The sequence below is a fragment of the Artemia franciscana genome, chromosome 19 (assembly GCF_032884065.1).
Source record: "Artemia franciscana chromosome 19, ASM3288406v1, whole genome shotgun sequence".
NCBI lineage: Eukaryota > Metazoa > Arthropoda > Branchiopoda > Anostraca > Artemiidae > Artemia > Artemia franciscana.
The window spans coordinates 19,923,216-19,939,706 of record NC_088881.1 but is presented as its reverse complement, the minus strand read 5'-3'; the positions used below and the strand labels follow the sequence as shown (position 1 = coordinate 19,939,706).

Here is a 16,491-nt window from a genome sequence, read left to right as displayed (position 1 = left end):
AATTGGTGACGCCAGATATCTAATTGAAGTTTGTTCGGTAAAATATGTGCCTAAAATATAAGACTAAGGATTTAAATACACTCAAAAAATTGTAACTTACAAACAACTAACTTGCAAAAGAGTGTGGTCTAAAAATAATGATTCAAACATCTATTGTAGTCAAATATGAAAGCACCACAATGAAGCACCATTTGCCGGAGGGCTGAAAGGCCTCCCGTAATGGTAGAAATCCTATAATATCCCCCAAAAAGATACATTCCTTAGAGTGGGGTAAAAAAAATGTCTTTATAGTCTTGGCCCCTTGTAAGAAACGTTTTGGATCTTCAATATTTCAGAGTACTGAGAAGTCCCCGTGTTAAGGGCACCCTCTGAAGAGGACAGGGGATATCGGTCTCCTTCCCATAGAAGACTAAAAATATTCTCAGTTTCAATATTTTGTTGTAGGACTCTTCCGAAAAGATGTTACTCTTTACACGCAAAATAAAGTTCTTTTAGCATTAGTCCTCGATTGATTCGGGTACAATATGATCAATAAAGAAACCCAGGTAAAGTTAAAAAATTAAGCGATAAACCCTGTTAATGGGCATAATTTTAAAGGCCTCTTTTTATGGCACTCGGTATTAACCAAATGACATAAAGCGATCGTAAATTCCGTCGGTCTGTCGGTCTGCCTGTCCCGGTTTTGCTAGTTTAGGCACTTTCAGATAAGCTAGTACGATGAAATTTGGTAGACGTAGCATGGACCAAACCAGATAAATTAGAAATTGTCCTTTCCCTAATTCGACCATCTGGGGGGGAGGGAGTGGGGTGACGGTTAATTCGGAAAAATTAGAAAAATGAGGTATTTTTAACTTACGAACGGGTCATTGGATCTTAATGAAATTTCATATTTAGAAAGACCTTGTAACTCAGATCTATTATTTTAAATCCCGATCAGATCCAGTGTCGTTGGGGGGAGTTGGGGCGGGTGGAACCGGAAAACGTGGAAAAGGCTTAGAGTGGAGAGATCAGGATGAACCTTGGTGGGAAGAATAAGCACAAGTCCAAGATACGTGGCTGAAATAACCAGACCGGAACCGCTCTCTTTGGAGGAGCTGAGAGGGGGGGATAAAAACGAGGTATTTGCAACTTACGAACGGGTAATCAGATCTTAATGAAATTTAATATTTAGAAGGATTTTGTGCTTCAGAGCTCTTATTCTAAATCCCGATCAGATCCGGTGACATTGGGGGAGATGGAGGGGGAAACCAGAAGTTTTGGAAAACGTAAAAATTTAGGTATCTTTATCTTACGAATGGGTGATCGGATCTTGATAAAACTTGATATATAGAAAGATTTTATGTCTCAGATGCTCCATTTTAAATTTGAATCGGATTCGGTGGCATAGGGAGTTGGAGGGGGGAAACAGAAATCTTGGAAACCGGAAATCTTTGAAAACACCTAGAGTGGAGAGATAAGAATGAAACTTAATGGGAAGAATATGCACACGTTCTAGACACGTGATTGACATAATTGGAACGGATCTGCTCTCTTTGGAGGGGGGGTTAATTCATGAAAATTAGGAAAATTGAGGTATTTTCAACTTGAGAACGGGTGACCGGATCTTAATGAAATTTGACATTTAGAAGGAACTCATGTCTCAGAGCTCTTATTTTAGGTCCCGACCAGATCTGGTGACGTTGGGGGGAGTTGGATGGGGAAACCGGAAACTTGGAAAACGCTTAGAGTGGAGAGATCGGGATGAAAATTGATGGGTAGAATAAGTAAATGTGGTAGATACGTGATTGATGTAACCAGACTGGATCCGCTCTCTTTGGGGGATCTGGGGGGGAGGGTCCAGTGCTTTGGCGAGTTTGGTGCTTCTGGACGTGCTAGGACGATGAAAATTGGTAGGCATGTCAGGGACCTGCACAAATTGACTTGATAAAGTCGTTTTCCCCGACTCGACCATCTGGGGGGCTGAAGGGAGAGGGAAAATTGGAAAAAATAACGTATTTTTAACTTACGAGTGGATCATCGGATTTTAATGAATTTCTATATTTAGAAGGACCTCGTGTCTCAGAGCTCTTATTTTAAATCCCGACCCCATTAAGCCTCTGATTTTCCTTTTAGACCAATCCATTGATTCTTAGAATTTTGCTAAAGCGCATGCTATATGAGCTCTTGGCACTTGGCTCTTCCGGCCTCGTCACAAGTGCCATATGAGCTCTTAGCTCTTGTTTTCTTGGCTTCTTTGGCAATTTCCTATCATGACGTTGCAGCATTATGTTTGGGCGCAAGCTTGATTTTCTATCTCATTCTATACGAATACAAGGATGTTTATGTGCGCATTTCTGTCTCCTGAATAAACAAAAAAAAATATTAAAAAGAGACACTTTAAATTTTGTATAAAATAATTATCTAGCATTGAATTTTGCTGTAGGTCATACAAATGATAGAATTGTCACTGGCAAAAAGGGAAACAAACAATGTAGAATTGAAGTATTGCAAGAGGTGAGGCCCGGGCCACCAAATGGCGATGCCTGACAGGTCGAGGAGGGGGGGGGGCTACCCAAGGGGAGGAGGGTTATATACTTATCGGGTATATAATAAACATTAGAAAAGTGAAATTTAGTTAAAGCTAATGAAATAAAACGAAATATGGTGAAAATATAACACATCAGTAACAGAATTATGAAAACTACCACAAAGAATTATGGAAGGAGGGCCGCCCAGAGCGCAGTATATTAAACACGTAACCTAGCCTAACCTAGGTAATTTTTTCCCCTCAACCCCAAAAAACTTATTTAGAGATATTAGTTCACGGAATGAAAAGCCCCGGCTTTCCTAGCGAGTCAAAGGAAGTCTTGTTAAAGAAGTAGATTGACTAGTTATGGCACTTGGTATTAACCAAGTGACATATAGCAATCGCCAATTCTGTCGGTCTGTCTGTCTGTCTGTCTGTCGGTCTGTCTGTCGGTCCCGGTTTTGCTACTTTAGGCACTTCCAGGTAAGCTAGGACGATGAAATTTGGCAAGCGTATCAGGGACCGGACCAGATTAAATTAGAAATAGTTGTTTTCCCGATTTGACCATCTGGGGGGGGGGAGTAGGGGGCCGGTTAATTCGCAAAAAGTAGAAAAAATGAAGTATTTTTAACTTATGAGTGGGTGATTGGATCTTAATGAAATTTGATATTTGGAATGATATTGTGTTTCAGAGCTCTTTTTTTAAATCCCGACCGGATCTGATGACATTGGGGGGAATCGGAGGGGGGAACCGGAAGTCCCGGTTTTGCTACTTTAGGTACTTCCAGGTAAGCTAGGACGATGAAATTTGGCAAGCATATCAGGGATCGCACCAGATTAAATTAGAAATAGTCTTTTTCCCGATTTGAACATCTGGGGGGGGGGAGTGGGGGCCGGTTAATTCGGAATAAATAGAAAAAATGAAGTATTTTTAACTTATGAGCGGGTGATTGGATCTTAATGAAATTTGATGTTTGGAATGATATTATGTCTCAGAGCTCTGATTTTAAATTCCGACCGGATCGGATGACATTGGGGGGAGTTGGAGGGGGAAACCTAAAATCTTGGAAAACACTTAGAGTGGAGGGATCGGGATGAAACTTGATGGGAAAAATAGGTGCAAGTCCCAGATATATGATTGACATAATCGGAACTGATTCGCTCTCTTTGGGGTAGTTGGGGGGGAGTAATTCTTAAAAATTAGAAAAAATGAGGCATTTTCAACTTACGAAAGGGTGATCGGATCTCAATGAAATTTGATGTTTAGAAGGATATCGTGTCTTAGAGCTCTTATTTTATAACCAGAATGGATCCGCTCTCTTTGGGGTAGTTGGGGGGGGGGTTAATTCTGAAAAATTAGAAAAAATGAGGTATTTTTAACTTACGAACGGGTGATTGGATCTCCATGAAATTTGATATTTAGAAGGATATCGTGTCTCAAAGCTCTTATTTTAAATCCTAACCGGATCTGGTGACATTGGGGGAAGTTTGGGGTGGGGAAACCTAAAATGATGGAAAACGCTTAGATTGGAGGGATTGGGATGAAACTTGGTTGGAAAAATAAGCAGAAGTCTTGCATACGTGATTTACATAATTGGAACGGATCCGCTCAATTTGGGGGGGAGGGTGATTCTGAAAAATAAGAAAAAATGACGTATTTTTAACTTACGAAGGAGTGATCGGATATTCATGAAGCTTCATATTTAGAAGGACCTCGTAACTTAGATATCTTATTTTAAATCTCAACCGGATCAAGCGTAATTGGGGGGGGGCAGTTGAGGGGACCGGAAATCTTAGAAAATACTTAAACCGGTGAGATCAGGATGAAACTGGATGGGAAGAATAGAAACCTGTCTAAGATACGTGACTGACATAACTGGACCGGATCTGCTCTCTTTGGTGGAATTGGGGGGGGGGGGTATTTTGAAACTTCAGGTATTTGTAACTTACGAAAGGGTGACCAGACCTTAATGAAATTTGATATTTAGAAGGATCTTGTGCTTTAAAGTTCTAATTTCAAATTCCGACCAGATCCTGTGACATTCGGGGGAGTTGGAGGGGGAAACCGGAATTCTTGGAAAACATGAAAATTGGGGTATTTTTATCTTACGAATAGATGATCGGATCGTAATGAAATTTGATTTTTAGAAGGAATTCATGTCTCAGAGCTCTTATTTCAAATCCCGACCAGATCTTTTGACATTGGGGGGAGTTGGAGGGGGAAATCTTGGAAAAACACTTGGAGTGGAGGAATCGGGATGAAGCTTGGTGGATAGAATAAACAAATGTCCTTGATACGTGATTGACAGAATCGTACTGGATTCGCTTTCTTTGGGGGAGTTGGGGGGAGGGTTCAGTGATTTGGCGAGTTCGGTGCTTCTGGACGTGCTAGGGCGATGAAAATTGGTAGGCATGTCAGGAAGCTGCACAATTTGACTTGATAAAGTCGTTTTCCCAGATTCGACCATCTGGGGGGGGGGGAAGGGAGAGGAAAAATTAGAAAAAATTAGGTATTTATAACTTACGAGTGGGTGATCGGATCTTAATAAATTTTGATATTTAGAAGGACTTTGTGACTCAGAGCTCTTATTTTAAATCTTGACCGGCATTAAGCCTCTTATTTTCCTTTTTAAATCAATCTATTGATTCATAGAATTTTGTTAGAGCTCATACCATATGATCTCTTGGCTCTTAGCTCTTCTTGCCTCGTCACAAGTGCCATATGAGCTCTTAGCTCTTGTTTTTGTCTTAAAAGTGCATCACAAATTCTCGAGTGCTTATTATATAACCGATAAGTACTGAGGGTTATTGATATAATTCTCGGTTGCTTTGAAGTCTTACCTTAAATTAATGTTTTTTACATTTGCAGTACACTCTACAGACGCGTTCCATTGTGCCAGGTGAAAATCAGTGTTACAACGTGCGCAATATACATTGGCATATGTCTTCTTTGTATTCAGACTAAAAACTGGCAAATCAAGAATATAATTATAACTATCATCCGGGATCCTTCGTTCGCAGAGTTTGCGTAAATCTTCTTTTGTCCCATCCGGACAATGAGCAGTCATAAATATGTAAGTCTAAAAGAAAAGAAAAAACTAGTTTATAAGACCAAAGAATATAAATATTGGGGATCAGAACCATACCTAACAAAATGCAAAAGAAGTTTAGAGTGACCGCATCCAGGATTTTTCTTCAGGGGTAGAGAAGAGTGGTTTAAAAAAGATTTTTTTTTGGGGGGGGGGGTCACAAAAAAACTTTAAAAACGCATCAAAAATGTGTTTATATTAATTTTTCTTACGATTTTACGTGTCTGAAAAATGTTTTGGAGGAGATTCAAACCCATTAATCCCTTCTGGACACGGCCCTGGAACAATGTATAGTAATGCAGAAGCATTGATTTAACCTTTATGACCTTTGCAGCATATAGACAAACGAGCAGGATTCGAAGAAATATTACTATTCAGAATATTGTTTTGGCCGCTGGCCCTGATTATATCAGCTAAATGCCCTTCTTCTTCTTTTTTTGGTAAGTTAAATTCGTTCCCACTTTAGGGCTCTCTGTTTCACCCTTTTCCCGCTTACTCTTAAATACCAAGTAAGTTTTCTTTGCCCTTTCCTTGATAAATTCTCATGAATCCTGCTAATTAGCTTGACATGAAAAAAACATCAGAGGGCAATTCATCGGCTGATAAAGAATTAGGTTTTGACGACTAGATGCTAATGGGTTAAGAGTTGGACCATTAATTCTTGATAGCGGGTGCTCGTAGTCTCACCGCTTGATACTTTATCAAGTCTCCACCTCCTTGTTTGTATTTGCGCCAAAGAGAGAAGAATAGTTTATTTTTCAGTTAATCACTTTTATGAACCTGATTAGCACAGCCTATATAGACACCAGTTACGCGAACATTTTTCAAAAGCAATACATAGCTATTGTCCCGACATTAATTGGCGCTGCGTCAAAACCAGACACTCTCGCAGTTTGAAACTGGATTCCACAGCCTGGATAGAACGCATGGACGGATAATATATAGACATATCTATTAAAAAATTAACTAACATCATTTTTATGCAATCCTAAGAAGGGGAGGGAGGGGGGTTAATGCCAGAATTAACAGTTGTCCCAACAGGAATTTCTGTTTTCCCTCCCGGAATAGAGCCAAGATCTTTCCGCGCTGATTGGCTGTGGGAACGCCGGAGGTTAACGCCTAGTCTAAATATGTATTTTAAAATCCTTCTATAAGATTTTGTTCATATTTTTTACATAGGTTTTTACTTTATCATTTATTCAGCCAGGTACAGATTTCCAGGAGGAGAGAGAGTAAAAAGAGTTTTTGAGGTATAGGAAACAGTTTCAATTTTGTTTTGATATTTCATTCCTGAAGAAAAATAAAATTTTTGTAAGGAGCATTTTGGGCTTGAGACCATGGGCAAAATAGAACGGCACTTACGCCTCAAAGAGAGTACAATTGTTTTACCTATAATGGTTCTAGCTGTGGCAAGCCTGCTGCACAAAAACCAGCGAAAACAGAACTTGTAGAGTCTGTAGCCCGTCACAGCCATGTTACCTACACAAGTGACATCTGCGCTTGCGCGGGTGGCACTTTGCCATATACACTGCTGGTACAAGAGTACTAACACAGTAACACTAGTGGCAATTAACACTAGCGGAACCATCAAAACACCTATAGTGAATCGAACACGCGTTTCCAAATATACAGGCTAAATTAACCTATATATACATACGTATATATATATATATATATATATACATAGTTTTAAAAGAAACAATGAAAAAATAAATATGAAAAAGTTTTTTCTGCTGAAAGTAAGGAGAAGCATTCAAACTTAAAACGAACAGAAATTATTACGCATATGATGGGCTTACCTCCTCCTAATACCGCGCTCTTTACGCTAAAGTATCTTTAGTAATTTCAACTATTTATTCTACGGCTTTTGTGATTCAGGGGTCATTCTCATGAAATTGGGACAAAATTTAAGCTTTAGTGTAAAGAGCGAGGTACTGACGAGGGGGTGAACCCCCTCATATACGTAATAAAAACATGATAATACAGAGGTTCGTTAAGTAAGCTAATTTGTAAGTTACGTATATCTTTTAATAATAAAAACATACGTAAAAAATTGAAAGTTATAGTTGCCTTTTTAAGTAACCAAAAAATTGGAGGGCAACTAGGCCTCCTCCTTCGCTCCTTTTTTTCTCAAAATCATTCGATCAAAACTATGAGAAAGCCATTTAGCCAAAAAAATAAATATGTAAATTTCGTTTTAATTATTCATCTGCGGAGAGCCAAAATCAAAACATGCATTGATTCAAAAACGTTCAAAAATTAAATAAAAAAAAACAACAACAGTTTTTTTAACGGAAAGTAAGGAGCGGCATTAAAACTTAAAACGAACAGAAATTACTTCGTATATGAAAGGGGCTGCTTCCTCATCAACGCCCCACTCTTTACGCTATAGTTTTTTACTGTATTAAAAAGTAGAGTTAAGAGAAAGAGTCAAACTTTAGCATAAAGAGCGGGGCGTTGATGAGGAAGCAGCCCCTTTCATATACGAAGTAATTTCTGTTCGTTTTAAGTATTAATGCCGCTCCTTACTTTCCGTTAAAAAAACTTGTTTTTTTATATTTAATATTAAGGAAAAAGCGACATGTTCTGAATTAATAAAATAAAGTGTTTGAACAGTATTGCTTGTGTACGAGTATACATAAAGCCAAAAAGTAGGTTAGAAATGGAAAATAAGTGTAAGCCCATGTAAAAAAAAACGGGTTTAGAAGCGACATAAGAGAATAAAACTTGTTCTGAATTAATAAAATAAAGCCTTTTGAATAGTATTGCTCGGTGTTGGGGTATAAATATTAAGTCGAAAAAGTAATGTCGGGAGTGTAGAAAGGTGTGCACACGATTGTAAAAAAGCAGATTTAGAAGGAATATAAAGAAAAAAGCTTGTTGTGAATTGATATATGTAAATCCAAAAAAAAAGAAAGGCTAAAACTGAAAAGGAAGTGTACACCAAATTAATAAAGCCTATTAATAAAATAAAGCCTTTTGAATAGTATTGCTTGGTGTTGAGGTATACATAAAGTCGAAAAAGTAATATTGAGGGTGAAAAAAGGTGTGTACTCCAATGTAAAAAACCAGATTTAGGAAGACTATAAGGATTAGAACTTGTTCTGAATTAATATACGCAAAGCCAAAAAAGATAAGTTTAAGAGTGAAAAAGGAGTGCACGCCAATGTTAAAACCTGGTTTACAAGAACATTTTTATTGAAGGAAAAAAAACTTGTTCTGAAGTAATGGAATAAAGTCTTTTGAATACCATTAGCTGTTCTGGGGTATACGTAAAGGCATATAGTAAGGTTAAAAGTGGAAAATGAGTGTACCCCAATGTAAATAAACGGGTTTAAGAGGAATATAAAGAAAAAGAACTTAAATAATAAAAGATTCTTTTTTTGATTTCCACATATTGGAACATTCTTCAAAAATAATTAAACGCCCATGGTACTTAAAAACGAAAGGAAATCAATCAAAGACATTTCCCAAAAATCAGTTTTCGGAGAAAGGTAAGTAATCGTATGAAAACCTAACAAATTCTTTCAATAATTTAGGCTCAAAACGAACAAAAATTAATCTCAATAGTTAAACGAAACCCAAAATGAACAGAAACTAAACCGAATAATTACATCAAGCTTAAAGATAACAAATAGAATATTGAGGCCTAATATCCTAATAGGTCCTGATATATATCTCTTAAATCCAAGAACAATTAGAAATATAAATAAATAATCATTTCAAACATAAGTTACCACAAAGAAGAGCAGGACTACCACCCTATAAACAATCTAAAGTCCATAGACTGACATATACTGTACTGAAGACGACTTGTACTTCGTTTTCAGTAATGCGGAAATAACACTCTTGCCTTTAAAATGTTAGGAGACGATAACCCTACCATCTCAAATAAACTGACTAGTGATTTTTTCTTATGTTCCTACATTTCTAAAAAAAGTTCTCAATGGCATAAGGATTTCAAAGGAAACAAATCGTTCCATGTACACGGGGGAGCTTTGTATAGTTTTTTTTTTCGCCCATCAATAATTATTCGTTTCTGCAGCAAATATTTTTATAAGCCAGTTCGAACATAACTTACCAAGAGCTTTTCCTGCATATTCTCTTCTGAAGGATGAATGCTTCGACAAGCCCATTTATTTGCATCATCGTAAGAGCCTTGATCCCACCACCTTCGAGCAGCATCGATACAGCAATCACCGTAGTGGACACACTCTTTGTCACAGTGGCAAGGAGATGCGCCAAATCTATCAAAGTTAGTTTTTAGTTTACGAAATCAATAATCAGTCATTGTGGTCAAGGTAATGGATGGTGGTCAAGGTAATGGATGGTGGTCAAGGTAATGGATGGTGGTCAAGGTAATGGATGGTGGTCAAGGTAATGGATGGTGGTCAAGGTAATGGATGGTGGTCAAGGTAATGGATAGTGGTCAAGGTAATGGATGGTGGTCAAGGTAATGGATGGTGGTCAACGTAATGGATGGTGATCAAGGTAATGGAAATTGGAAAATAGCAATACTCATTTCATTTTGAGTCCAATAATCAAATAAATTAGAGTGGGAAAGAATATAGTGGCAGATATGACTTTTCACAAAATTTCAAATTCTTAACCTCTCTTGACCATATCGCTCTACTCTCCAGCATGGCCGGGTGAGATGATCTGTCAATCAGTGAAAAGAAAACAAAAGTTATATGAAATAACGTCAATTTTCCTACCTGCCCCACAGTGGCGTAAGCTTGTCAGAATCCTGCAAGGGGGGGGGGCAAGTTGGAGCCAATTTTCCCAAATCAAATGAAAATGACTGTAAAAACTTAAAAATGAGCGATTTAGTACCATAAAGGTATTTCATAGTACTATAAAAGTAGCCTACTATAAAGGTAATTGTCAACTAAAAACTAATCCATTTCTATTGATGCTCGAATTATGCAGGCTTATCTTAGTTTTGACAAAACTTTCGAAGAAACTAAATTCTAGTTGGGGGCGCAAACTGGGTTCGGGGCAACCCAAAAACATCAAAAACAAGAAGAACAATAGGGAATTCTTTTCGTTACACAGTGGAATTGTCTAATTTGAATGAATGTTTCGACCCTGTTTCCAAGGGCCGTCCTCAGCAAAACATAAATATATAAAAGACACTCTTTGCCTGTTGTTGTAAGTGTTTCTCCGTTTAAATATTTATGTTTTGCTGAGGACAGCCCTTGGACATGGGCCGAAATATTCATTCAAATTTGAAAATTCCAGTGTCTTACAAAAAGAATTCCCTTTTGTTCTTCTTGTTTTTGATGTTTGTGATGGAAAGGCAGTGTGTTCTTCGTCACTATTTGGGCCATCCCGAGTTCTGGAAGGAGCAGTCGCCCCCACCCTTCCCCATAGCAAATTAAGCCCCCGACCTTGAGCGGGAAATTATAACACGCATTGCATGCGCAATAAGCACCTTCAATAAACTAAGAAATGCGTGAAAGAATTCAGCATACTCCCTAAAGCTCAAGCTCCGGCTTTTCAGTAGTAACGTCCTTTCCGTACTAATGTACGGGTGCGAATCTGGGCGTTGACTAAGCAACTGGAAAAGCGAGTCCAGCGTTTTGAAATCATCTGTCTTCAGCGTATCCTTGGTATCTAGTGGACTGATAAGATCACTAACGCCTCTATACGTAATTAAATAAAAAAAACAAGTTTTTTTTAGCTGAAAGTAAGGAGCGACATTAAAACTTAAAACGAACAGAAAACGGGCGTTGATGAGGAAGCAGCCCCTTCCATATACGAAGTAATTTCTGTTCGTTTTAAGTTTTAATGTCGCTCCTTACTTTCAGCTAAAAAAAACTTGTTTTTTTTATTTAATTTCTGAACGGTTTTGAATCAATGCATGTTTTGATTTTGGCTCTCCGCAGAGGAATAATTAACACGAAATTTGCAAGTCTATTTTTTTGGCTAAATGGCTTTCTCTTAGTTTTGATCGAATGATTTTGAGAAAAAAAGGAACGGTGGAGGAAGCCTAGTTGCCCTGCGATTTTTTGGTTACTTAAAAAGGCAACTAGAACTTTCAATTTTTTACGAATGTTTTTATTAGTAAAAGATAAACGTAACTTATAAATTAGCTTACGCAACGAACTTTTGTAATCTCATATTTTTATTATATATACGAGGGGTTCGCCCCTCGTCAGTACCTCGCTCTTTACACTAAAGATTAAATTTTGTCCCAATTCATTAAGAATGACCCCTGAATCACAAAAGCCGTAGAATAAATAGTTGAAATCACTAAAAATACTTTAGCGTAAAGAGCGAGGTATTAGGAGGAGGTGAGCCCCTCATATGCGTAATAATTTCTGTTCGTTTTATGTTTTAATGCTGCTCCTTACTTCCAGTTGAAAAAACTTTTCATATTTATTTTTTCATTGTTTTTCTTTTTTTTTTAAATAATGCTAGTAGTAGTAGTAGTAGTAGTAGTAGTAGACAGGTTTAATAGCAAAAACTTGACAGCTGTCGCTGATTTGTGTTTCTTTACAACATATACAAAATCAAGCTACACTTGTAAATATAAATAAAACAATAAATATTAACTCTTATTATACATTTTGACGAAAACCGGGACGAAAGAATTACCATATCGGTTTGTTCTTGCTTTAACGGGAACTAACTTGCTTTCTCGTTCTTGATGGTAGAGGTTGATCAGGTAGAATGTCACAGTGCTGAGATTTAGAAAGCAAGTACTTTTCGAAACTCATTATCAGAGTTTCGTACCGGTTTTGGAGTGACGGCAGTCCTAGCACTTCCAGAGCCTTTTCATAGGGGATGTCACGGCGGCCCAAGATGATCGATACCGCTCGCTTCTGAACCGATTCAAGCTCCTGACAAAGATACACTGTTCTCAGTGCTGAGGGCACCCAAACAGGACACGCATATTCCAGAATGGGGCGGACATACGCTATGTATGCATGCTTAATACTCTCTGTGTTTGCACTGAACCTACGCATATCGTTTAAAGTCTGTAGACTAGCGTTTAGAAAATCCTGTGCTCCCTTCATAGAAATTTTCTTCCCCCATGACAAATTCCTGGATGGAAAGTTCCCCCAACATATCCCCCTTTTGCCAACCCCTCCCCCAACCGAAAAATCCCCCTGAAAACGTCTATACACTTCCCAATAAGCATTACTGTATGTAAGCACTGGTCAAAGTTTGTAACTTGTAGCCCCTCCCATGGGGACTGTGGGGGAGTAAGTCGTCCCCAAAGACATAGTTATAAGATTTTTCGACTACGCTGAATAAAATGGCTATCTCAGAATTTTGATCCGTTGACTTTGGGAAAATAATTAGCGTGGGAGGGGGCCTAGGTGCCCTCCAATTTTTTGGGTCACTTAAAAAGGGCACTAGAACTTTTCATTTCCGTTAGAATGAGCCCTCTCGCAAGATTCTAGGACCACTGGGTTGATACGATCACCCTTGGGAAAAAAAACAAAAAACAAACAAATAAACACGCATCGCATCCGTGATCTGCCTTCTGGCAAAAAATACAAAATTCCACATTTTTGTAGATAGGAGCTTGAAACTTATACGATAGGGTTCTCTGATACGCTGAATCTGATGGTGTGACATTCGTTAAGATTCTATGACTTTTAGGGGGTGTTTCCCCCTATTTTCTAAAATAAGGCAAATTTTCTCAGGCTCGTAACTTTTGATGGGCAAGACTAAACTTGATGAAACTTATATATTTAAAATCAGCATTAAAATGCGATTCTTTTGATGTAGCTATTGGTATCAAAATTCCATTTTTTAGAGTGTTGGTTACTATTGAACCGTGTTCATTACCACGGGTTCATTACAACAGTTCATTACCACGAACTGTTTGAAAATACGAGGCAGTCGCTCGTCATGGATAGAATCATGACTAACTGATGGCGTTATTGGGGTAGCATGGTGCGGATGGATGAGGGCCACATTTCCCGTGATGTTCTCTATTAATAATATGTTTTAGTTTTAATTAATTATGTGGTGTTAATAATGAATCAATTTATTATAGCTGATACGCAATTACAAATCACAAAAAATAGTCTAACTTCATTACAAATAAACTGACTCAAATTGGTTGAATCCAGTACTGCCACCATGTGGCATTAATTCCTTTTCCGCATGGGAAGCCTAAAATATAGTTATTCATACTTTTAAATCAATTAGCTTCTCAGAATTTTAGATTAATTGAAAATCCGCCCTCTTCAGGGTAAAGTCGTAGTTTGGTGCCCTAGAATAGCAGAAAACAAGCCTCTCTCCTGTCCCAATCCGAATGGTCACTTATAAAAGAGCTTTAAATTTAGGTTTGAGTAAGCTTCCTCCTTATTATTTTGGACCTTCGATTTGATACAATCACCGCTGGGAAAAAACTAAACAAATAAACATACTGTTACTGCAGAAAAAAAAAGCGAAATTCCACATTTTGAAGATTGGAGCTTGAAACTTCTACTTTAGGGTTTTCTGATATGATGTATCTAATAAAGGGATTTTGAAAATTCCATTTTTAGTTTTGGTGAATATTGGTCCAAGTTACTTTTTACTTCCAGGTTTTTATCACAAACTATTTGGTAAGATTCTCTTGTGACGATTTTTTTTTGAACCTTTTCATTTTATTTAGTTGAATAGGACAATAAAAAGAAAGAGGGTTGATTTGACAGCTGGATAGTAAGTTTAAAAGTGTTTTTGCTATTCTATATTTTTTAATGTCTGAATATATAAGGGATTTAAGTTCGAGGGGAAGAATTGTCCTGTTATGAAAGAGGTACATTTTACATGGCCATTGTAAAATCGAAACGTGGGATCTATTATGGTAGGATGATTTTTGAGTATTTCTACTCCTTCTGTAAACTATTCCGTGACGGAAACTTGCATTAAGAATAGTCTACACCTGTCATAATCGACGGAAGCAGTAAATCTTAGTAAATCTCTCTGTAATATTGGTTTAAGTTTGATTTTCTTTTAAGATTAAATCCATGATAATTAAATATATTATTGATGAAATAAATTGATCCCTTTGCCAGGAATCCTTGTCGTTTAAAATTTACTGTATTTTATGTCATCTTGCATGTACTTTAATTCCTCTTTTTATTTGAGAGTTTTTTCCTAAAAGTATTTAAAAATAAATTTGTTCATACAAAAAAAAATCCTGAAACATATTTCTTGTCACCCTACCACCACTGCTATTTTGGCGTCTGGACCCCCTGAAAAATTGTCTGCTGGCACTCTTGGGTCACATTGGATTGGAAATCAGAACTTCTAGTGCCCTTTTTAAGAATCAAATTGATCGGAGGGCAACTAGCCCCGCTCACGTTTTATTTTCTACAAATAAATCCACAGGAAATTTGAGACATCAATTTGTTCAAAAACAGTCCTTAGTCACATAACAAGGTCTTTGGGGATGACACAACCCCCAAAGTCTGGGGACAAGTTTTGTAAATTATTCCCAGGGGCATATAAAGATTTTATGGAAGGGCTGACTGTGTGAACTTTAGAGGAGGCTTGTTTGATTGGAAAACGTTCTAGTTCCTTTTTAGAGTCAAAAGTGATGGAGGAAAACTAGCCCCCTTCCCTGAAAGCCTCTATTCACCAAATGCATCCAAAAGAAATTGTGAGATAGGCATTTTGTTCACAACAGTCCAAAGAGTATGCTATGTAACTATGCCTTTAGGGTGGACACAACCCCCAGGGGCAAGGGTGTTAATTAATGCCCCGGAACATATAAAGTTTTTATGGAACAGGTGGTCGTAAAAACTCTGGATCAGATGGGACTAATATAATTGAAAGTCGGAAGTTCTAGTGCCCTTTTTAAGTGCCAAAAGTGAATAGAGGACAACCAGCCCCTCCCCCGCAAGCCCATCAATCTCCAAAACACATCCGATCAAGATTTAAAGAGAGGTATTTAATTCAGCATTGTTGAAAGGTCCATTTATTATGTCTTTGAGGATGTCAATATCCTCAAAGTACTAAGAGCAAGGGCTGTAAGTTAGACCATTCGTTTATTGTTTTTATAAAGTATATGTTATTGAGAAAGGTATGCATTTTCGGACTTCACTTTTCAAAAAGACGAAGGGCATTCAGGTGAGTCCTCAAAAAAAATGTGAGAGGAATGTTGAACTAAATCAAAATACTTCATGTGTATACGGATTGTCAAAAGGGTGTAACTCAGGAATGACTGGGTATATTAATTTGGAACTTTCAGAGAATGATAAGGAAGATGATCAACAAGGTAATATTTGCATGCTACAACTACTACTGCAACTACCACATTACTCTATTTAAAACATCGAGGGCAAATTTGAGCTAAACCAGAAGATGCTATGTGCATATACATTGTCAAAACAGTGTGTCTCAAGAATTGATTCGGGTATTAGGTTGAAACTTTCAGAGAATGGTAAAAGGGGAAGATCATCTGACGAAAAGGCAATATATGCACGCTACTACTAATACTACGATCACTGTTACATTTAATACTACTACTTTAATTACCATTTCTATTGCATCTACTCGTAAAGGCAGTACGTTAATATTACTGCTGCTACTAGTGCTACCGTTATTACTATTAATACTACTGCTAGTAATACCAATACTGCTACTGTGATTACTATTTCAACTATGCCTGAGGATATGAAGGTGACATTTTCAAGGAGTTTTTTTCGAGGGGAGAATCCGCCATCTGTATACAATTTTTAAAAGGGCGAAACAGCAATATCCTACAAAAAGTTTGGTGTCTGAAGTTGAAACTAACAATGTTTGTTTTGGGGGATGTTGAACTAACAAAAGAAAATATTTGCATCATAACGCTGCTGCTTCTATTCATACTACTATGACTGTTACTATTATTACTATTTCTTCTACTCCTGCTGCAACTAAAAATAAGGGTACTAGATTAATTCT

The 16,491-nt window shown here is 37.5% G+C and overlaps 1 protein-coding gene across 2 annotated transcripts in view; it reads right to left on the bottom strand.

Moving 5' to 3' along the window:
• LOC136039387 (uncharacterized) overlaps positions 1 to 16,491 on the bottom strand; it is a 96,592-nt gene that overhangs the window by 36,751 nt on the left and 43,350 nt on the right. For both annotated transcript variants that reach the window (XM_065723070.1, XM_065723071.1), the window contains exons 5-6: positions 9,677 to 9,842; positions 5,348 to 5,586 (exon numbers count right to left, since the gene is read on the bottom strand). In XM_065723070.1, the coding sequence (XP_065579142.1) occupies positions 5,348 to 5,586; positions 9,677 to 9,842 (405 nt within the window). The remainder of the gene's footprint in view (positions 1 to 5,347; positions 5,587 to 9,676; positions 9,843 to 16,491) is intronic.